This window comes from Zalophus californianus, chromosome X (assembly GCF_009762305.2).
Source record: "Zalophus californianus isolate mZalCal1 chromosome X, mZalCal1.pri.v2, whole genome shotgun sequence".
Classification (NCBI taxonomy): Eukaryota; Metazoa; Chordata; class Mammalia; order Carnivora; family Otariidae; genus Zalophus; species Zalophus californianus.
This window is the reverse complement of record NC_045612.1, coordinates 98263398-98288115: the sequence shown is the minus strand read 5'-3', so window position 1 is coordinate 98288115 and position 24718 is coordinate 98263398. Positions and strand designations below refer to the sequence as shown.

At 40.7% G+C, this 24718-nt stretch overlaps 1 protein-coding gene across 1 annotated transcript in view; it reads left to right on the top strand.

Annotated features, from left to right (window-relative positions):
- Nucleotides 1–23929, top strand: part of MAGEB16 (MAGE family member B16) — a 96932-nt gene extending 73003 nt beyond the window's left edge. The window contains exon 2 of the mRNA XM_027608483.1: nucleotides 22501–23929. Within this exon, the coding sequence (XP_027464284.1) occupies nucleotides 22501–23598 (1098 nt within the window). The 3' untranslated portion in view covers nucleotides 23599–23929. The remainder of the gene's footprint in view (nucleotides 1–22500) is intronic.
- Nucleotides 23930–24718: the final 789 nt, after the last annotated feature.

Genomic DNA, 24718 nt, shown 5'->3' with positions numbered 1-24718 from the left:
TCCTCCTTAGGCAGGGATTATAACTTTATAATGAGGTGGAGGTAGCTGTCTGGCATGCCATGGTCCATCTGTGTAGGTGTGAGTAGGTGGCCAAGCTCAAACTGGTCTAGGCTGGCCAGAGCATTTCTCGTTGTTTTCCTCTAAAAGATAAGTTTAGGGGGGCACCTGGGTGGCTCAGTCAGTTAAGCATCTGCCTTCAGCTCAGATCATGATCTCAGGGTCCTGGGATCAAGCCCCACTTTTGGCTCGCTGCTCAGCAGGGAGTCTGCTTCTCCCTCTCCCTCTGTCCCTCCCCCATGCTCGTGCTCTTGTGAGCTCTCTCTCTCTCTCTCTCAAATGAATAAATAAAAAATCTTTAAAAAAATAAATAAAAGATAAGGTTAAGGGCACCTGGATGGTGCAGTCGTTTAAGCATCCAACTCTTGGTTTTGGATCAGGTCATGATCTCAGGGTCCTGAAATCAAGCCCCGAGTTGGGCTCCACACTCTGCACAGAGTCTGCTTGGGATTCTCTCTCCCTCTTCCTCTACCACCCACACTCACTCTCTCTCTCAAATAAAGAAATACATTTTTTAAAAAACCAAAAGGATAAGGTTAACATTCCTGTGAAGAAAAAAGGGGTCAGTGAAGGTCTTGGTGGTGACATTTTTAACCTCATTAAGTGTATAGGGCATTGTTTCAATGGTACTTTACTCCTTCTTCCTTTAGTCCAGCAGGAGCAGATCCCTCTGACTTCCACACATTCAGAGAAACTCAACTGTTTAGCTTCTCACCTGATTGAGTCAGGCCCACCATAATTTAAGGTAAACTGATAATCTCCATAATTTAAGGTAAACTGATTTGGAACTTTTGATTCCACCTGTAAAATTTCTTCCTAGCTTAGTGTTCGATTGAGCAACTAGGGGGCTGGAATCTTGGGGACCATTTTTAGAATTCTGCCTATGACAGCAGACAAATGCAAATTAACATTAATTAACATTAACAGGGATATCCAATGTATGTGTTTAGGCTACAGTTAATAGAATGATTGGTTTAGGTAAATGGCTTGAAAGGAAAACCTAATATGTGTATTTTGCACAAAATTTTGAAGATTTTTAAATGCTAAATATAAATGGGTAATGCACTCTGCAAGGAAGAAATAATGTATGTAGGACCATGAAAGAAATAACAATTTAGTTATATAGAGCAGATGTGTAGGCTTAATATCCTTGAGAACTTCTTATATTTGAGCTGAAATATTTTTCTTGATTCTGTGGTAAGTGAGTTAGTGTAGTGGTAAGAAACTAGTGAGATTAATTTAGTCTTAAGATTAATTAATAAAGTGGGCACCTGGGTGGCTCAGTTGGTTAAGCAGCTGCCTTCAGCTCAGGTCATGATCCTGGAGTCCCAGGATTGAGTCCCACACAAGGCTCCCTGCTTAGCAGGGAGTCTGCTTCCCCCTCTGCCCCTCACCCCACTCTTGTGCTCTCTCTCACTCTCTCACATAAATAAATAAAATCATAAAAAAAGATTAATTAATAAAGTTTATATCATTTTCTTTCTGCATTATGTGCACTGACTTCCTTTTTTCTGCTACAAACATACACCATTCATATGTACATGTGCACACAGATGTGGACACATGCATACATTTGCATACATATACATGCACTAAGTGGAACACAAAAGAAGTTTCTTAATCCATCAATTACACAGCTATAGCAAGGCAATCCGTTGTAAGATCATTCAGTGAACTATTTCAATAAATACAGTTGCTTCTTTGCTCATTTACAAAATCCATCAACCCATGCTTGGCATAATCCAGAACTGGAAAAATAGATTATACTCATGTAAGGAAAAAGAGGAATGATAGAAATCAAAGAAATGTTCTGGAGAAGCAATGTGAACAGAATTTGAAATTTTTCGTCATGGCAACAACAACATTGAAAATACTTGAAAGTCCAATGATGCTTTTGAAGGGCAGTAGAATATGCCGCTTCAAAATATGCCTCTTTGGCCTAAGGATTAATTTGAGCTGATGGCTTTGAGAAACTGTAGACATAGGAGAAGCTCTGAACAGAGAAGTTACCTCTTCGTGGGAAAACCTACATTTATAAAGGAAATTTATATTAGAAAGGGGTCCTTACCAAACAGACAGCTATTACCAGAGATAACTTTTTTATGTGAGAGATTTATCTGCATGGCAAGGCAAACTTTGTGTAGTAAATATTTCCTTCTCTCACCTTTCCATGAATTCCCCCCACCCCCAGCATCTCTCTTCTGTCTTAAGCTGAAGATGGTAAGCTGAAGGTGGTAACTTGGGTCATTTTGGGGAGTTACTCAGTTTTTCTGTGTTTCTCCCATGTATATAGGAAGTATATATGTTATTAAACTTTTGTTTGTTTTACTCCTGTTACTTTGTCTTTTATTATGGGGGGGAGAAGGGTCTCACCCAAGGACCTAGAGAGGTAGAGAGAAAATTATTCGGCAAATACTTCATTCACCAAAGAACTTATCAGCTTTGTAAGGGAGGGGTAAATTATCCCTTCTACCCCTCTTGATTTCTTTTGGTTCTTCTAATAGTTTAACTGACACAAGACAGATTAATAGGAGAAAAAAATTTAATTAGTATGTATGATGGTCTTATAGATATGGGACCTAAGAAGGGACCAAAGCAGTCAGCTTTTATACTTTTTAGACAAGTAATAAATTTTTGAGGAATTAACAAAATAAAGAAATGTAGGTTTGGGTATTCATTAGTGAAGAATCTAAGCAGGGATTGTTTATATAGTCTTCTGGGCCCTGATTCCTTATCTCAGGTGATAAGGATGTCTCTCTACCTCCTGGTGCAGAGAGGGTACCTTTCACATTGGGGATTTATTTCCTGCTTTCAGGCAGGCAGAAGGAAGGTCAGAATATTCTTTTTGCATGGCTGTTTCTCAGGTAACTTTATTTTTTTTTTAAGATTTTATTTATTTATTTGACAGAAACACAGCGAGAGAGAGAACACAAGCAGGGGGAGGGGGAGAGGGAGAAGCAGGCTTCTCGCAGAGCAGGGAGCCTGATGTGGGGCTGGATCCCAGGATCCCGGGATCATGACCTGAGCGGAAGACAGACACTTAACGACTGAGCCACCCAGGCGCCCCTCTCAGGTAACTTTAATCCAAAATAATCAATAGGCCAAAGTGGCATATTATTCGGCGGCCTTCCCTAAACCCCATTATCTATCATCCAAAGAGTATGAGGACTGGAATAGAATTTCACTCCAAATCAAGGACAAATAAATGGCAGGGGAAGCAAACATCAGTTGATTGGAGGAAGGTAATGATAATCACTAGAATCTTAGTGAAATGTTGTGGCCAAATGATTACAATGTTAAGAAATTGGCTAATATATCCTGTTTTGTAATGTAAATCAGTTAATAGACTAATTGCTGTAAAATTTGATGGACTGGCAGTAGTTGAAGGAGATTAGAGGACAATTGATGAATCAAGGATCTAAGAAAAACTTTTAGAATTCAGTAAAGCTATAGAAGAGACTTGGAGTTGGGTTGTTAAAGAAAGAGGAGGCCCTAGAAAAGAAATGACTGATTTGATCAGTTGTGGTATGTCTCTGTTTCCATGATCCATCATATTAATTATATTTTTCTAACCAAATTATATTATCTCATAAAATAAAATATAAAGTTCTCATACATTATAGCTTCCTTAAAACTTTTAAAGTAAAAGTAAAGCAAGGGTGGGTAAATTTAGTTGACACTAAAACAAAAAATTAGATGTCATACATGAAAAAGAAATAGATACTTTGTGATGTAATAGTATCCAGATGTTATGATAGCAAAGGTCAGGAAGAATAAGTTTTCAATTTCTGCATTAATTATGAAATAAGCAGTGTTGATGAGCACTCAATATCCTGCAGACAATTAAAACACCAAGACTGAGTTTAAATGAATGGGTTTCAATGATTAGAGTGTCTTCATATTCATCCCTATGATCATTAAGAAAGAAAAATGTTTTTATGAAGTACATGAGGTTGACTGGTCATGTTTATTATCTGATGGATGACTTAGACTATTTAAATCATCAGGATCTTTGGAAACTAGAAGTAGGCAAAGAAAAATCAATTAGGGTAACCAAATGATGCAAATAATTTATGATTTATTTTGTAATTAGAAATACAAAATATAATTCATTCTCTGTGTAACTTAAAAGCTCACATAGACTTTTTCTATTTGGTTGGCATTTATCATTTATCTCCATGTAGTTAACATTTGTTATGTTCATGGATTACCGTTGTTACAAGTCCCCACTGCATGTCCCCAGTTCATAGTTTCATTCTCAGCTCTGCATACCTTTCCCTCAACATCCATGACACTTGGTGGGAATCAGTCTATTAGGTTCACACAAGTGATCTATTCTTGCAAACTAGCTCTGCCAAAAATATGATTAAATTTTGTTTCCATAAATTACATGTCAAGGACCATGGACCTTCAGGACTTCCTACAGATAGTTAAGTCAACAATTTTGTTAAATTAATGCCAAGTTTTCTGGGATATATTCAAGTGTATGTCTGTATATGTATGTATTTATATGATGGTTACATGTCTACTGTATGACAGACAGGCTGATCAGATGCCATTCTTAACCTCTACTCCAACACTTAGTAACCTAATAGCTGTGCATACTGGGAAATTTAATGTTTCTCTGCTTCCATTTTTTTTAAACATGAGGAGACAAATAAGTTTATAATGAAGATTAAATATGAAAATGTACATAAAATACATGTTCTTAACATCTGGTATGTAGTAAGCATTAAATAATAGATATTAATGTGTATATGTAGCATGTCATGTGTGTATATATGTATACATATATACACACATGTGTAATAAACACAGGCATGTACATATTAAAAGATCAGAGAGAAATTTACCAGTTGTGTTAATATAACTGTGTTTATCTGATGGGAGTTTGTATTTTTCTTTATACTTGGTTATGCATTTCAAATTTTCAGTTATCACATTTACAATGTGGAAAAAAAGGTAAGTATGTGTTCACTTTGAAAAAGGTGATCCTAAACTGACACATTAGAGAGTGTGGTTAGCAGGAATAAGTTTTTCATAATGAGAGTTTTAAAATAATGGAATAGGCTACTGTGAACAATTATGTATAGGTTTTCTTTGTGGACAAAAGATTTCATTTTCTGGGATAAATATTCAGTTGTGCAATTTCTAGTTATGGTGAATGTATGTTTAGTGTTTTGGTTTTTTTTTTTTTTATTTTTCACCTATATTCAGAGTTGCTGTACCATTTTACATTCCCACCAGCAATGTATGGGTCATCCAGTTTCTCTGCATCGTTACCAATATTTAGTATTGTTACCTTTTTTTCAACATTTTAGCTGTTCTGATAAGTATGAAGAAGTATCTTAACATGATTGTTACTTTGCATTTTCCTGAAGTGTAGTGAGGTTGAACTTCTTTTCATGTGCGTATTTGCTATCTGTATATCCTCTTTAGGGAAATGTCCCTGCATATCTGTATAGGAAATAATTCAGTTTTCTACCTTCCTCTGGAAGGAAAAATCCAGTTCTTCCCTACTGTATATTTCTGCCCTATGGGTCTCCTTTACTAGATGCACAGAACACTCACACTTCTGACAATTCTGGTCGCCAAATATGTGGAGGTTTTTTTCTCCATAACAAGTCTCTGTGACACCAGCTGGTATCCTACAATTTAACTCAATTCTGACACTATCTACCCAAAGGTAAGGGCTCAGTCCCACAAGACTGTCACCATCCACGACCTTCTCCCCACCCCACAACACACACACAGTTCAGACACAAGTTGCAGGCCCAGGTTGTCACCTATGCTGCTGGTCAACTTCAGAGATTCTAAAGACCTCCTCCTCGAGTTTGACTCATTTGCTAGAGCAGCTCACAGAATTTATTAAAGGATCTGATGAATGATACAGATGAACAGCCAGATGAAGAGGTACATAGGGTGAGGTCTGGTGTTTGCCCACCTGGAAATTCTCCAAGTCCACTATTGGGATTTTATGGAGGCGTCCTCATGTAGGCATGATCAGTTAACTCCCTTTCCAGTCCCTCTCTCCCCTCTGGAGGATGGGGATGAGGCTAATATTTCCAAGCCTCTAATCATGGCTTGCTTGGCCCTTCTGGTGACCAGGCCCCATCCAGGAACCATCCAGGAGCCTACCCAGAGTCACCTCATTAGAAAAAATTATGCCCCTAGTGCTCTCATCACTTAGGAAATCACGATGGTTTTAGGATCATTGTTTCAGGGATGGGGTCAAAGACAAATATTACAATAAGAGATGTGAGATGTTCCTAGTGTTCTTATCATTTAGGAAATTATAAGAATTTTAGGAGCTCTGTTCCAGGAATGGGAGCAGAGACCACTATATGTACTTTTTATTTCACAATATCTTTATCCATTTTCTTTTCTTTTCTTTTTTTAAGATTTACTTATTTTTATTTTAGAGAGAGTGCATGTGTGCGAGCAGGGGGAGGGGCAGAGGGAGAAGGAGAGAGACAATCCTCAAGCAGACTTCCCACTGAGTGCAGAGCCCAATGGGGGCTCTCACAACACTGAGATCATGGCCTGACCTGAAATCGAGAGTCTGACATTTGACCAACTGAGCCACCCAGGCACCCTATTTCCTAATTAAATTGTTTCCTTTTTTAAATATTGAGCTTTCAAAGATCTTAAGGTATTCCACATATAAATCTTTTTTACATAGATGAATGCTCAACCGACTGAGCCACTCAGGCGCCACGCTCCAACATTTCTTTAAAAAATGAGCTTTACATTTTACATTTAAATCTGTTATATTTGACTTTATTTTTACGTAAGATGTGAGGTTTAGGTCAACGTTTATTTTTTCCCTAATGGATGTTCGATTGCTCCAGCATTAGTGTTTATAAAATCTATCCATCCTCCATCTAATTGCTTTTGCAACTTTGTTGAAAATCAGTTGTCCATACTTAATGCGGGGTTATTTCTATGGTCTCTATTCTGTTCCAGTCATCTATATGTCCATCCAGCCATCAATATCACAGAATCTTGATTACTATAGCTAAATAATGTCTTGAAATCTGATAAAGCAGTTCTTCCCACTTTATTTTTCTTTTTTAAAAATAGTTTTAGCTAGGGGTGCCTGAGTGGCTCAGTTGTTAAGCATCTGCCTTCAGCTCAGGTCATGATCCCAGGGTCCTGGTATCAAGCCCCACATCGGGCTCCCTGCTTGGCTGGAAGCCTGCTTCTCCCTCTCCCACTCCCCCTGCTCGTGTTCCCTCTCTCGCTGTGTCTCTCTCTGTCAAATAAATAAATAAAAATCTTCATTAAAAAAATAGTTTTAGCTATTATAGTTCCTTTGCCTTTCCGTATAAATTTTTAGATAAGATTATATATAGAAAAAATATGGCTGAAATTTTGATAGGAATTGTGTTAAGCCTGTTTATTAATTTGATAAGAACTGATATCATTACTATGTTGATTCTTTTAATCTGTGAACATGCTATAGCACTCCATTTATTTAGATATTATTTGTGGGTGTCTGGGTGGCTCAGTTGGTTAAGCATCTGCCTTTGGCTCAGGTCATGTTCCCAGGGTGCTGGGGTGAAGGCCCACCTTGGGCTCCCTGCTCAGCGGGGAGTCTGCTTCTCCCTCTCCCTCTGCCCTTCCTCCCCACTTGTGCTCTCTCTCTCTCAAATAAATAAATAAAATCTTTAAAAAAGATATTTTTTGATCTCTGGGTTTTGTTCCTTTCAGCAAACAAGGTCTGTAAATGTTTTGTTAGATTTATACCTTTGTATTTCAGATTTGGGTGTTTTTTTTTTTTTTTTTTTTTTTGAGCAGTTGTCAATGGTATTGCATCTGTAGTTTCTATGTGTTTATTGATAGAGTATTGAAATGAAACGGGGCACTTGGGTGACTCAAATGGTTTAGCATCTGCCTTCAGCTCAGGTCACGATCCCAGGGTCCTGGGACCGAGTCCTGCATGGGCTGTCTGCTCAGCAGGGAGCCTGCTTCTCCCTCTGCCTGCCGCTTACCCTGCTTGTGTTCTCTCTTGCTATCTCTCTCTCTCTGTGTCAAATAAATAAATAAAATCTTAAAAAGAAAAAAAGAAATACAACTGATGTTTGCCTGTTGATCTTATAACCTGCAACCATGCTGCACTCACTTGTTAGACCTAGAAGTTGTTTTATAGATTTCTTGGGGTTTTTTTATATACACAGTCATGACATCTTCAAAGAGGCACAGGATTATCTACTCAATGTAATCCTTATGACTTTTATTTTCTTTCTTGCCTTAATGGGCTATCTAGACATTCTAGCACTATGTTAAATAACAGTGGTGAGAGTGGACATTCTTGGCCTTGTTCCCGATCTTAAGGGAAAGTCATTCGGTCTTTTACCATTAAGTATAATGTCAAAATAGGGATTTTTATAGATGTTCATTATCAAGTTGAGGGAACCCCCCTCTATTATTTCCTAAGACTTTTGCCACAAATAGGTGCTAATTTTACCTATGATAATAACTATAATCATTATTATCATTGTTATTATTATTTTCTGTCAGTATGATTTTGGTGACTTTTTTCTTTTTTCTTCTTTCTTTGTCAGTCTTACTAGAGTTTTATCAATGTTATTGATTCTTGCTTAAAAAAAAAAACAACCCACAAAAAACACCAGCTCTTTGTTTCATTAATTGTCCCCATCAGTTTGTTGCCTACTTACAATTTCCAGTCCTGCTCCTTACCATTTTTTTTCCTTCCCTCTGGGTTTATTTAGCTCTTCCTTATCTAGGTTCTTGTGGTATGAGTTTAGATTACTGATTTGAGAATTTTCCACCTTTTCTCCCCACTTTTCAAAAGTACTATCTTAGTACTATAAATTTCACTCAGCATTGCTTTAACTGTGCCCCCACAAATTTTGAAATGTTATATTTTTATTTTAATTCAGTTTGTGCATTTGTAAATTTCTTTAGAGGCTTCCTCTTTTACCCATGGTTTATTTAAAAGTATGTTTTTAGTTTCCAAATATTTGGGGTTTTCTTGTTGTTCTGTTAATTGATTTTAATATTGATTCCATTATGGTCAGAGAGCACACTCTATATTATTGTAATTATTTTCAATTTGTTGAGGTTTCTTTTATTAATTAGGATATGGTCTATCTTGATATACGTTGCATAGGGTCTTGAAAAGAATGTGCATTCTCCTGTCTTTGTGTAGAATGTTCTATAAATGTTTGTTAGATTCTATTGATTGATGATTCTTTTATATCCTTGTTGATTTTGTATCTTGTATCTGTTCTATCATTTGTTGAGAGAGGAGTGTTAAACTTTATTAAATTAACATTTGTTAAATGGAGCACAAGGTGCTAATGGTGAGCTGTGCAGTTCAACAATGGACCACAAGAGAAATTGAAATTGAGTTTACTACTCACAGATCTTGGAGGAAGCATGCCTTGAAGGACCACATAGGGAGATCAAAGCAGAATGTAGAAAGAGGCAGGACATAGAGCACATGTCTTTATTAGGGTTCCTGGGTGAATTCCAGGCTAAGGCTGGATTGGTCAATTCAAACCAAAGGAGCAGAATTTTGGTAAATTACACAGGGATCTTATCTAAAGGGCACATCAAAGAGAAGGTTCTGGGAGGCAGGGGAGAGACTTGGTCAAAAGGGCTGTCGGTGAAGTCGTATCAGGAACTTATATTGCTTGTGAGTCTGCAGGATCCTACCTAGGACATGCACTTGCATCAGAGGTTAATGTCAGTTTAAGGTCCCTGCAGGCTGCTTGGCCAAACAAAATGGATGCCAAGGCAAAAATACCATGGAGTAGCTTAGCTAAACTCTCAGCAACTCCGCACATAATTATAGATTTATCTGTGTTTCTTTTCAGTTCTATCAGCTTTTGTTTCACGTATTTTTCAGCTCGGTTGTTTGGTGAATACATAGTAAGCATTGAAATATTTTCTTGGTAGATTGACCCTAGAACTTGTAGAAAGTAGTACAGTCCTGTCAACACAATGATTGTTGCCTGATGAGACTCATGTCAGACTTTGAACAAATAGAACTGTGAAATAATACATTTGTGTTGTTTTAAGCTGCTAAGTTTGTGATAATTTGTTAAGGCAGGAAAAGAAAACTAATATACTAGTATAAGCAATTTGTGCTATAAATTCTTTTAATTACTCCCTTACCTGCATTCTGTAGATTTTAATATCCTGTATTTTATTTTTCATTTATTTATCTGAACACAATTCTAAATTTACCTTGAGAAATCCTCTTTGCCCCATATGTATTTTAGAGGTATGTTGTTTAATTTCCAATGGTTTGGAGATTTCCCTGTTATAGCTGTTTTTGATTTCTAGTTTCATTCCATTATGTTCACAAAACACACTCTGTGTCATTTCATTCTTTTACCATTGTTAAGGTTCTTTTATTACTCAAGGTATGGTCTAGGTTGTTGAATATTCTACATATGCTTGAAAACAACATGTGTTCTGTTGTGTTGGGTTGTGTTGTATAAACATCAATCGTATCCTGTTGGATTGTGCTACTGTTCAGTTCTATACCTTTATCCTATATTTATATCCTCTAAATCCCTGATGAGTTCCTTTCTATTACTACTGCTGATCCCTTGGAGAGAGGCATTTAAATCTCCAACTATAAGCATGGATTTGTCTATAAATCCATTCAGTTCTCTCAGATTTATATTCTGTTTTGAAGCTCTTCTGTGTGAGCATACATATTAAGATTGTTATGTTTTCCTGGTGGATCAACCCTTTTATCATATAATAGCCTCCTTTGTCACTAGTAATTTTCTTTGTTCTAAAGACTTAGCTTGCCTGATTTTTAAAATTTTTATTTATTAAAATAAATTGGCCTGATATTAATTATATCATGTATAATTAATATTAATAATTTATTAATGATTTATATTAATAATTTAATCAATACTAATATCCAGTTTTTAAAATTAACATAATAGTTTTTTTATTGCTGCAGTAATAAGTTACCACAAGTTTAGTAGCTTAAAACAACACAAAGTTATTATCTTACAATTTCTTTGGTCAGCCCTTGAAGACCTTGAGCCAGACTGTCAGTCTGAGGGTTCTATTCACTTCTTTATATCAGGTCTAAGGGCATGAGTCCTTGGTCTAAAGATGTAGCCACTGGTCACCAAAGGGAGCAAGTAGTCTCAGATCCTATCTGGAGAAAAAGCGAGGACCCTCCTTGAGTTCTGACCATAAGTATCCCAGAATGGAGACTGCCTCATAGAATAGCCAACACTAGGTACCCCATGGTAAGGGTGATAGCTGAGGCACCAGGGAAGTAAGTGCCTTTGTTTAAAATGTCAAATTTGGAGCAGTAGAGTAAAGGGGACCCAAGCCTAGCTAATAGTGGATAATCCTGAATGTGAAATGAAAGGACAACCCAGAACAGAGGGGCTCCACTGCCAACTTCTCCTGCCACCCCAGTACGTCTCAGGCAGTAATGGAAAACCTCATCCTAAGGCTCACTGTAACTTCCTTCCTTGGTATATTGGCTTCTAGGACTACCATAACAAATTACCACAGTTTGGTGGCTAAAATAATCAAAAATTTATTCAGTCAGTCCTTTTGGCTAGAGATTTGAAATCAAGTTATCAGCGGTGTTGGTTCCTTCTGCAGGCTCTGAAAGAGAACCTGCTCCATGCTTCTCTCCTCACTGTTGATGGTCTGGCAGCACTTTTGGCATTCCTGGCTTGTGGAGGCACCACTCCAATCTCTACCTCTGCCAGCACATGGCCTTCTTCGCTTTGTCTCTTTTCTGTGTCTCTTGCATGTATCCAAATTTCTCTTTTTTCTCTTATAAAGATACCAGTCATTAAAGTTAGGGTCCACCCTGTTGCGGTATGACCTCATCTTAATTTGACTACATTTGCAAAGATCCTATTTCCATATATAGTCACATTTATAGGTACTGGGGGATAGGGCTTGAACATCTTTTGGGGGCACACACAATTCAATCCACTACATCAGAGTTCTCAGGGGACAGGCCGATCAGGAGAACAGAAGACATTCCCGTGGGTTCCTAGAAAAGCAACTTCAAAGAAACCTTCAGAGGAGGTCCTTATTACAGCCAGGGAAGTATTTCCCTTTTGAAGATGAACACACCCTCTCATCCTCACTCCTCCAGTAGGCCGGCGTTACCTGTTTTCCTGCCCACACTTCTGCCTGATGCCCTTGACCAGTGTCACCATGCCTTGAGGTCACAGGAATAAGCAATGTGCTTGTGAGAAACTTAAGATCCAAGGTGAAACACCCCCCTCCCCACCCTTCCACTTCGGGAAATACTCTCCAGAGCTTCCCTGCTGCTGGTATTCCCCTGGAACTTCAGAAAGCCACGTCTACTACCACTGCTCTTGCAAGTGTTTCATGTATGAGATCAGATGAAAGTGCCAAGAGCCAAGATGAAGAAAGACCAAGCATTTTTAAGGCCCCACTCTCAATTAAGAGCTCACACTAAGGCCTTCTAATAAGAAAGAATAGTGCAGTTAATGGTGCACTTCCTGCTGTACAAGTATAAAATGAAAGACCCATTGCAAAAGCAGACATGCTAAAAATTGTTGACATAAAGTACAAGCACTTGGACCCTGAAATCTTCATGAAAACTTCTAAGTACATGGAGCTATCTTTGGCATTAATGTGAAAGAAGTTGACCCCAGAAGTCACTCCTGTGCCCTTGTCAGCAAGTTGGGCATTACCAGCAAAGGGAGTTAGTGTGTTGGCAGGGGGTTGCCTGAGATTGGACTCCTGATCCCTCTCCTGAGTGTGATCTTCATGAATGGCAATTATACCACTGAGGAAGAGATCTTGGAATTCCTGAACATTGTTGGGATAAATGCTGGGAGGAAGTAGTTAATTTGGAGGGAACCCATGAAACTCATCATCAGAGATTTGATGTAGGCAAAGTACCTGGAGTAGGGGCAGGTGCCCAACAGTGATCCTCGGGGCTATGATTTTCTGTGGGGTCTCAGAGCCCAGGCTGAAACCTGCAAGATGGAAATCATGGAAGTTTGGGCCAAGGTCAACAATAGTGTCCCAGTGTCTTCTAGTCCCAGTATGAAGAAGCTTCAAGAGATGAGGAAGAGAGAGCTTGAGCCAGAGTTGCAGCCAAGGCTGGCACTACTGCTGTGGCCAGGGAAAATTACAAAGCTATGTCCAGTAGCTTTTCCTGTCCCTAGTGAAGTCTGAGGCAGATTATTCACATTGTGGATGAAGGAGGCAGTGAATGTTCTAAGTAGTGGAGGGCCAAAATAGGGCTGGAGGGAACACGGTGTATATGGTCTGTGTTCCTATTCTATATGAATAATTTTTTTTGTATTTTTCAGTTGTCCATTATACAGAAGATTTATGTAGCATCATAATCAAAGTTTATGAATGACCTCTATCACACATCTATTGTTGTTTATCCGGTTTAAGAGTAAGAGTTTTGGTATTTTCTTGGAAATATGAGAGAATCACACAGTAAAACAGGATCACAAAATAGAGGGAAGAAATAAAAATATTTAACTATTGGTTTCCTTTATATTTTAGTCTTCCAGTAAAATTAAAGACACATAGATTTGCTTAACTTATTCAAGGATGTAGGTAAAATAAAACTGTAGTAAATTAACCCCAGCCCTTTCATTATTCAGACATTGAGAATCTGCTCTTTGGAAGGCTCCTTCTTGTACCGGGGATGCCAAAATAAAGAAGATTCAGCCCTAGCCCACAGAATTTTGGAATCTAGGAACAGCTATCACATAGGGAAGACGGTGACATACTCTGTAAGACCTAAAGAATAAATAAAAAGAGGGGAGCCTGGGTGGCTCTGTTGATTGAATGTCTGCCTTCAGCTCAGGTCATGATCTTGGGGTCCTAGGATTGAGGCCTACATAGGGCTCCCTGCTCAGCTGGGAGTTTGCTTCTCCCTCTCCCTCTGTTCCTCTCCCTCTTCTCCTCCCCCCTGCTCATGCTCTCTCTCTCAAATAAATAAAATCTTAAAAAAAAAGAATAAATAAAAAGAGGGAGTTGGGGGGATGGGTTTCAGAACAGTCAAGTGTAAATGTCATGAAACAAAGAAGTTTGAGGTTTTGGACACTGCCATTTCTTTAGTGGGAGGTAATTTTAAGCTAAATTGGGTGGTGGGCCAGATGAAGCTGTCAGAGTGGTAAGCAGAGGCCAAACACTCAGATGACGTATCTTACAGTTGAGAGACTAGGCCTGGAATGAAAAACTGCTCACAACAGTTGCTTTGGTATCTTAGGTAAACCAGAGAGAATCTCCCCCTGCAGCAGTAAATGGAAGGAGTTGTGCACTTTTGTCCCAGGCAGTTGAGCTCAATACACAAACTAAGTGTTTTAGGAATATTGTGTCCCAAGAGTTTCCAAGAAATAAGTTTGAGACTCCGTTGAGGCAGGATGTGAAGGAGACACTGGGCTGGCACTCTTTGTTCTGCGCCGAGAGAGCAGAGCCTGCTCCATTAAAAAGGGCATTTGAATTAGGTTATCTTGAATGTAATTTTGTAAATCTATACCCAAGGGATAGAGTTCTGCTTGCAGTAGAATGAATGAAAATAGGGGTGGTTTGGATGGAAAGGCAGCTGGGAGGGACAGAAGAAGATGGCCCTTCACAAAAATTCTGGGAGTTTGGAGTTGCGCCCATTTACAGAAGACTCCCCAACAATCAAATAATCTCTCTTCAAATGGGGAAAATTGGTGGAGTTTTACTTGCAAAGCAGCGTTTTGATTGATTTGTTGTACCATGTCCTACAGCACTTCATGTTCTCTGAGACATGCATCCATCAACTATTCATTAACGATCTAAGATACGCCAGGCACTGTGGTATGCCCTTTATGTATGTCGCATGTATTTGGACAGTCCTAGAGGACAGAGCTTCTCAACCTATTTAATAGATGAAGAGCCTGAGGATTATACAGTTTGGTTATGTGCCCAAGTTCACAGGGCTAGAGTATGACAAAGGTGGGACTATACCGCTGGTCTGAATTCTTCTATAGCCAACTGTTCCACTGTCATTTCTTTATAAAAATACTGCTCTTTCCCCACTTCTCTGCAATGGCACACTTAATCAGTCAAGCAATAGTGTATAACTAGGACTGTTTGAGGACACTGTTTAGTTACATTGTTCTCTTTGCCTATGCCTGCACTCATGCCACAAGTTCTTGATTACTATAGACTTTTACTAATTCTTAATAGTAAAGTAAGCTATATTTTATTTTTATTTTTCAAGAGGATATTAGGTATTTGGGGCGACTTGTGAATCAAATTATTTATTTACTTTTAAAGATTTTATTTATTTACTTGTCAGAGAGAGAGAGAAAGAGAGAACAGGCAGGGGGAGCGGCAGGCAGAGGGAGAAGCAGGGAGCCCAATGTGGGACTCCATCCCAAAACCCTGGGATCATGACCCGAGCTGAAGGCAGACGCTTAACTGACTGAGCCACCCAGGTGTCCCTGTGAACCAATTTAAATTTTATCATCAGCTTGTCAAGTTTCAAACACACATACACATAGACACGGGCATTCACACACAAACATTTGTGTTGTTTTTTTTTTAAACATTTGGGGTTTTATTTGTATGAGAAGAATGATAGTCATCTGTAGATTAAATTTGGGGAGACTTAGTATGATCATAATATTGAATCTTTCATCTGCAAACATATTTCTGTCTTTAGTTAGGCCTTCATTAATTTCTCTAAATAATATCAGTGTATTTTTTTCACTGACTTGATAAACTTTTAAAATTATATTTACTTATAGGAACCAAGTATTTTGTTATGGTAATTTACAAATTGTATTTTGTTTAATTTATTTTTTATTTTCAAAAATATTTTATGTAATCTCTACCACCAGTGTGGGGCTCAAATTCACGACTGAGCCAACCAGGCACCCCTATTTTGTTTAATTTTTTTTCATACATTTTGTTGCCACAGATACAAGTATATTTTTGCATATTAACATTAGACCCAGCTACCTTTATAAATACTTTCATTGATTTGATAATTTATCGTTAGTAGATTTTCTTCGTATATATTCTAATCATCTGTTAATGATACTAGCTTTGTTTCTTATTTTCCAATCTAAACCTCTTTGCTTTCTTATGCTTCCATTACTTCCCTATATAGGATCTTCATTAAAATATTGAAGAGAAATGGTGATAGCAGGTATCCTCATATCCTTCCCAGTTTTAAAGTAAAAGCTCTCAGTGATTTGATATCAAGTATAGTGTTTACTGTAGGGTTTTTCTAGATATCCTTTAGTGAGATAACATATCTTTTCATTATAAATGAATGCTGAATTTGATAAACCAGTTTAGCAATTTAGGAATGATTTTTTTTTTCATTTAATATGTTAATGTGGTATTTCCTTCACTTATGTGAGTATAAAATTTTCAGAATAAAAAGTTTTAAAGTGGTTTTTAAACTGCTTGGAACTAGAATTTCTATTAAGTGTAAGGGAGGATTTTAGTCACATTTGTTTTTAATATGAATATCAAAATGTACCAATGTGATTTCTTATTAAAAAACAATATTCTTTCCCCTACTTCTCTGAACAGATAATTTTTAATAAACCGGGACATGATATATAGTGGGTCTGTTTTGGAACATGCTATTCACTTCTTTTGGTCTATTTCTCTATGCCTACATCTGTAACACAAACTCTTATTACTACAGTCTTTAATATCACATCTTTCTTTTCAAGAGTATCTTAGCTATTCATAGCCATTTGCGAGTAGGTTTAAATTTCAGAATTACTCCCCACTCATCGGGGAGTCTACTTCTCCCTTTGACCTTCCCCCCTCTTGTGCTCTCTCTCTCTCATTCTCTCTCTCTCTCTCAAATAAATGAATAAAATCTTTAAAAAGAATAAATGTTAGAATTATCTTGTCAGCTTTCACACAGAATGCACATGTATAGTATATAAACATTTACACATAAAAATTATGTGGCTTTATTGAGAACGAGGGATTACAGTCATGAATAGATTAAATTTGAGGACAATTAACATGTTTACCTAATTGAATCTTCCATCTAAAAACATATTTATCCATTTAGTTAAGTCTTTAGTAATTTAAATAAATAATAGCTGTATAATTTTTCTATAGAGTGCTTATATTTTTTATCATGTATATTTTTAGGAATCAGGCATTTATTATGGTAATTTACAAGATAGTCTTTGTTTAATTTCATCTTTATTGTGCATTGCTACCAAAAAAGTGTCTTTTGGTATATTGATCTCATACCTAGCAATTTTATTTAAAAATATTTTTATTGATTTAAGTTTTTCTTTAGTATATTTTCCTCATATACAATTTATTCATGTTTAATTATACTGACATTGTTTCTTATTTTCTAGTTTCTATCTCTATGATTACTACTATTTCCCATTACTTTATTATGTAGTGTCTTTATGAAAATGTAGACTAGAAATGGTGATAGCAGATATTTTTGTTTTCTTCTCAATATTAAAATAAAAGGTTTCAACTTTTCCACATGAGATATGATTTTTACTCTAGGGATTTTTTTTATACATATCCTTTATCTACTTTGAAAACATACCTTTCATCAGGAATGAATAATGATTATTTTTATGAAACACTTTTCTTTATCAATTGAAATATATTTTTAAAATTCATCTGTTGATGTGGTATGCCAGTCGTTGACCTATTTGACTTCAGATTCATTCTTCACTCTTGCTCTGTTCCATACTCTTCTATACACAATTCCTAGGCATCAAGATGCCAATTCAGTTCAGCCAACAGGAGAACCCAGAGGAGATTAGAGCCCAGGAGGATGGGAGTGCCCGGAACTTTTCTTCTTCCTCTGCATTATGTAGATTCTGCTTCAGTTGCTACATCTTGATTGCAGCCTTCATCTCTGATAGCCCACCAGAGATCCTGGCCCCTGACTGTTTGTGTTCTAACTTCTTCATGTCATGCTAAGACCGGGACATGACCCATTCCACACTTGGCAAGGGTTTCGGTGGGTAAAGTCATCAAGAGTTTGCCGAGATATAGCATTTCCCAGAAAGCCTTGAGTCATAAGAAAGGAGCCAAAACAAGAACTGCCAATGAATGAGGACAGAAAAGAGGCCAAAACCAAAGAATGAGGGTGGGTCACATAGACATGAGCCAGTGCCTATTTCAGCCCTATTGGCCCAGGCAGGGCTCTCCGACTGAAGCATCCCCTCAATTCCTCTTGAGGGTTCTAGGGGCATGAGGACATTGGCATGAGAGGCATGACATGGGTTCAAGAGAGGGATTAATTCCAAGGCTACCAGAAGTCAATAGGACTATGACGAGGGACCAGCCGCAACCGCCACTGTGAAAGAGGCTGGTGCGCACAGCCCTGCCCCTGCTGCTGGCCCGGAAGAGCCCAGGCAGGTGTAACCGGATGTGACACCCCCTGATTTCCTCCTCCAGAGTGCCCGGCTTGCGGGATTCAATCTGAGGTGCGTGGAACCAAGGCAGCCGAGGGACGGGTCCCAGGTGCTACTTGGAGTCAAGTAAGATTCCAAATGAGAACTGAGGAGACCTCGTTATCACAGAAATGAGGGGACTCATTAGATGAGAGCCCCAGTCCAACTCAGGGAAGCCCCGGACCGGTCTGTCAGGCTGACCTACGACACACTTCCTCTTTGGGATCTGATTGAGGCGGCAGCGTTTCTGTTGCAGGGCTAAGAGTTCCCTGACCTGCTGGTAGTCCAGAAAAGGCCCCCGAGTGAGTCCTGAGGGGACCACCCACTCCAGACAGTGGTGGACTCAGTGAGCCTCGGCCATTCTGTCAGCCCTGGGAGGCCTCGGGCAGGGGCGGCGGGAAGTGTTGCTGACTGACTTCTGCCTCCAGAGTCTGAGGGAGGGAAGAGCTTGGTCTGAGGCAGGCGGTGTCCTGTCGGCAAAGGAAGGAGCCTCAGGCCCTGCGGGGGACTCCTATAGGAGTCCGGGCGAGGACCCCGAGTGAGTTCTCATGCTTCCCCTGACCGCGGGTAGAGGTTGTGGCACAGAGTCGAGCCCCTGTGGTCAGGGCTCCGTGTCGGGCAGATGAGGTGTCCCCTCACTTCCTTTCTGGGCGTCTCAGACACGTGGGGCCTTGATCAGAAGGTGGGACGTCACCAACTAGTATTTGACAAGCACTTGTGAGGATGGTGGGACCGACCAACTGATGGCAGAGGGGGTGCACAGAGCCCTTCCTCTGTTGTCAGCCCTGAGAGGCCCACGGAAGGGATGGCAGGCAGAGGCGACTTTTCCTTTCCTCCTTGGGGGCTTGGGAAGTTAAAGGATTTGTTCAGTCAGCAGGAGTCCCAGGCCCTGGCAGTTGTCATTGAGTTATGTCTGAAGGGCAAAGTCGGCACATACAAGTGGAGTCCCACAGATCACAGGGAATCCTTGGGAGATTCTGAGCAGTGATTGCCTGAGAGACACCCAGTCACTCCCCCATGGTGTTCAGTGGAAAGGGAAGCCTTATTGTGAGCGGGCGCACTTGGGTCAGAGGTCTAAGTCCCAGGACATGCCAGGATTCAAGACGAGGACCATAAGAGAAGGCCATTCAGACCACACATTCCAGGACAGAGAGTCACCGTGCCACTTTGGTCCACCCTGGGAGGTTCCTGAAAGGAATGACCACGTGTAGGTGACTTCATGTCATCCTTTTGGATTTAAGAGAGGTGTGAGGCTTGGTCTGAGGGAGTGAAGTCAGGTGGTCAGATGGAAGATTTCCAGGTGCTTAAAGGACTCAGGGTAAGGACACAGAGTTATGCTAAAGGGACCACCCACCTTAGAACACAGGTGGCCCCACGATACCCACCCTTGTTGGCAATCCTGGGAGGCCACGGGCAGGGGTATCCAGGTAAAATGTCCCTTAGTTGTCCCTTGGAGGTCACTAGGAGGTGGGTGTGTAGTATAAGGAGTGAACAACGGTACAACAGAGGGGAGGACTCTCACACGGTGCCAGGAACCAAGGTGTAGACACTGAGTCAGGACTAAGGGGCCACCCATTCCAGTATAGGTGGGAAGTCCATGAGCCCCACTCTGTCTCTGCATTTAGCCCTTGGAAGCCTGAGGTCGGTGGTCAGATTCTCACATTCTCCCTTCATCTAACAGGGGCCTCAGGGAAGTAATTGTGTTTGTCTGAGCGGCAGCCTCAGGTTAACAAACAGAAAAATGCACAAGGGGTTGCAGGAACCTATGAAGACACGGTATTAGTACTGAGGGTAACAGTCATACCAGGACAGAGGGCCCCTCGTCAAAACACTCCTGCTGTCAGTCCAGGGTGTGTCAATAAGGATCACCTGATGAGATATTGCTCCTCTTCCTTGTGGTGTTCCAATGAGGAGTGTTTGTATATACAGGGCCTGCAGCACATTAGGTGAGCAAAGGATGAGTCCCAAGGTCTGTTAGGACCAAGGTAGGTTCTCTGAAAGAGGTTTGAGGGGCCTGGCCACCCCAGAACAGAGAAGCTCCAGAGTTCTTGCCCCTATTCTCAGCAGTGGTAAGCCTGGCTGTGGTGACTGAATGAGATTTCTCTTTCCTTCCCTCTTGGTTGTCTCAGGCAGAATAGTCCTTTTTCTGGTGGGGGTGACATTAGGTTTAAGCAGGTGGGGACTGAGGCCCTACCAGTAGCCAAATAGACGCCTTGAATGAGGGCTGAGAGAACCACCTATCCCAGAAGATTGGAGCCAAACATAATTCTCCTTAGCCCTGCTGTCACCCCTGGGAGGCCTGGAGCAGAACTGAGACATGCCCTCATTTCTTGCTCAGTAAGCTCAGGGTGATGAAGAATGGTCTGTGGAAGGGTTCCAGATCCTAGGTCCTACTATTAGTCAAGGGAAGGACCCTAAGTGAGGCTGAGGGGGACACCTGCTCCAGAACAGAATAATCTGAAAAGAGCCCTGTCTTGCTGTGACATTTTGGAAACTCTGGGTTTGATACCCCTTAATTGCTCCTCAGTGGTCACAGGAATGAGTCTTTAGTCTGAGGGAGCAAGAGCAGTTCAGTAGAGGGGAAGAGGCTCATAAACTGTCAAGTTCCAAAGTATACACCTTGTTTGAGCAAGGAGGTGACCATCTACTTGAGCACAGTGAGACCCTTTGATACCTGTCCTCCCCCTGTAGTCATTACCTGATAGGTCCCAGACAAAGATGGTCAGGATTCTCAGTGGCTCGATTCATACACTGGGCACCAAGGGGATTGGGACATATTCAGATTCAGCAATGGACAGGGTAGCCAGGCAGTACTGGAGTCCGTGTGGACATACAGAGTAAGAACTCAAAAGGATCCACCCCAAAATATAGGGTCATCAAAGAGACCCTGGACCTTTATCAGTCCAGAGAACTCTGGGCAGAGACTACATGACAAGATCACCATTTTGGTGGTGGTGGTGTTTGTGTGTGTGTGTGTGGGGGGGGGTTCACACAGGTGAGATCCTTGGTGTATGTACCTACATCATACGAGGTCATCCAGGAAAGGGATCCAGAGCCTCTCATGGGTCACAGTAGGACATTAAGTGAGATCCAAGGGGTCTACCCACACCAGTAAAGGGGGACCTTTACAGTTTCTACCTCCTTCTGTTAGCCCAAGAAGGCCTTATAGAGGGGGATAGATAACTTCTCAGGTAACTCGTGAAGATGAGGCATTCTTACACACAAAAGAGTTGACATCACATACAGTGGTCAGACCTGAGACCCCACCAGTTGCCAAGTCAAGAACCCAGAGTGAGTACTGAGGGTCCCCTGACCCCAGGAGAGTGGGGATCATGATGAATGAATCCTGCCCTGAACTGTCATCAGCACTGAGAGGCAATGGGAAAGGCTATCTGTAGACATATGCCCTAATTACCTTCTAGAAATCAGAAGGTGGAGGCTTAATTCTGAAGGGACAATGTTAGGTCAGCAAATGAAGAGATCCTAAGACCTGCCTGGATTCAGAGTGAGGCAACTAAGTGAGAACTGGGCGGGGGGGGGGGGGGGCTACCAACAGCAGTATAGATAGACTCCACACAGTCTAGGTCCTGCTGTCAGCCCTGGGAAACCCCAGGTAGGCCTTCTGGAGGAGGTTCCTCCATCAGTTGTCTCGGGAGATGTGACTTTGGTCTTCGGGGACCACCCCATATTAGCATAGGGGAGGTACACCAGGCCCTATTGAATGCCAAGTTAATGAACCTGAGTGAGGACCGATGGGTCCACCCTCCTCAGAACAGAAATGGCTGTCTAGAGCCCCACCACACGTGCTTATTGCGATCTGAGAATTCTCAGCCTGGGTTTGCTGGCTGCATCCTCAGGTGTATTCAGACATCCTCCTTCATTGCTCTTCAGGGACATAGCAACTAAGGGGTTGGGAGACCTGTGAGGCCCTATAACAGTGTTGTCGGGAGAAGTCCATTGGAGGCAGTTTTATCGGAGCCCCCCCGGTGGAGTTTAGCAGCTGAAGCCATTCACATCTCCTTCTTCCTCCTAGGCTGTGATTCCCCATTGCCCACTCCCCTGTCCTCACTCCTGTCTGTTGCCACTCATAAAAGTCACCATGCTTCAGCACCAAAAGAATCCACGATGCTTATACGATCAGGGCTTTCAGACCTGCAGTGAGGTCGAAGATATGGAAGTTGTACAGGTCTCCAAGGCTCTGGAAGAGATCTGTCTCTCCTCTTATCCTCTGATGGCTGGCAATTCAACTGAGGCTCCTGATGCTGGTAAACCCAGTACCCCTGAGAGTCATCAGAGTTTCTGCTCATCTTCCTTTGCCATCACAACCACCTCATCAAGTGAATTGAATGAGAGCTCCAGGAGCCAAGAAGAGGATAGCACCTTATGGGCTGGGCCTGACCCCAAGAATGTGCCCATAGATGCTCTAGATAAGAAGGTGATTTCGTTGGTCAATTTCATGCTGTTCAAGTATCGCATGAAAGAGCCAGTGACAAAGGCAGATATGAAGATTGTCATCAAAGAGTATGAAGACCACTTCATTGAGATCTTCCTGAGAGCCTCTGAGTACATGGAGATGGTCTTTGGCCTTGATGTGAAGAGAGTGGATCCCATCAAATACTGCTATGGCCTCTTCATCAAATTGGGCCTCACCTATGATGGGGTGCTGGATGGTGAAGAGGGCATGCCCAAGACCGGCATCCTGATCTTTATCCTGGGTGTGATCTTCATGAAGGGCAACAGTGCCACTGAAGAGGAAGTCTGGGAAGTGCTGAATTGGACAGGGATATATGCTGGGAGGAAACACGCCATCTTTGGGGAGCCCAGGAAGCTCATCACCAAAGATTTCATGAAGGAAAAGTACCTGGAGTACCGCCAGGTGGCCAACAGGGATCTCGCACAGTTTGAATTCCTGTGGGGCCCGAGAGCCCACGCTGAAACCACCAAGATGAAAGTCCTGGAGTTCCTGGCCAAGTTTAACGGGACTGACCCGAGTTCTTTCCCATCTCAGTATGAGGAGGCTTTGCAAGATGAAGAAGAGAGAGGCCGAGCCAGAATTTCAGCCAGGTCTGTCCCTACTTCTGTGGCCACTGCAAGTTCTAGTGCCAAGTCCCTTAATTTCTCTTGCTCCTAGAGAAGCCTGAGGCAGGTTTTTCACTTTGTGTTTGTAAAAGGGCAGTTAGTGTTCATAGAATTTAGGTCTGAGTTGGAGCTGAAAGGAACACAGTATATATGCCTATGTGTTCCTATATTATTGTGTCACTTGAAAATTTATTCTTTTTTAACATGTATTCAAATATTGTTTCTTTAATGTAGATTTAATTAACTTCAAAATCTCCAAGTTTATTAAAGATATTGATCATACATTTATTGTTATAATGAGGTTTAATAGTAAGAGCTTTGTTATTTTGTGAAACTAAATGTGAAACCATCTTATTTTGTAATTTTGAATAACATAACATGGAATTGCTATAGGTATTTACTGGAAAAGTGAGAATGATCAGCTTTAAGGTGGTTGGGTTCAAAAAATAGAGAACAAATTAAAGATTGCCATCCTATGGCCCTCTTATACGTTTTACATTTTTGTTTTATACAATTAAATTATATACGCTTGAATATGCTTAACTTATTTATGGATATATTAAAAAGAAACATCAATAAATTAGACCCCATGCTCACTGTTTCTTTTTTATTCTTTTTTTAAAAGATTTTATTTATTTATTTGAGAGGGAGAGAATGAGAGATAGAGAGCACAAGAGGGAAGAGGGTCAGAGGGAGAAGCAGACTCCCCGCCGAGCAGGGAGCCCGATGCGGGACTCGATCCCGGGACTCCAGGACCATGACCCGAGCCGAAGGCAGTCGCTCAATCAACTGAGCCACCCAGGCGCCCCTCACTGTTTCTTTTATTCCCCAAATCTTCCTTGAACATTGGCTGTTTGGCAATCACCATGTTAGTCTTTGAAATTATAGCATGAATAATAACTACAACTGCACTTATAAGTTTTACTTATAGGATCAGCAATCCTATAATTAAGTGGGATGCCTTCTAATATCCAAGGGGCAGGTAAAAGAAGGAGTTAGCAGATAAGTGGAGGTATTCCATATGCGACTGTCAAGTGTAAATGCCCTGGGACAAGAAGTTTGGGGGTCAGGGGAGCTGGAATTCCTGTAGTGAGTGTTAATTTTTAACTTAAATTTGCATTTAGGGCAAGCTGAGCCTAATGGGGTGGTGATCAGTGATCAGACCTTCAGAT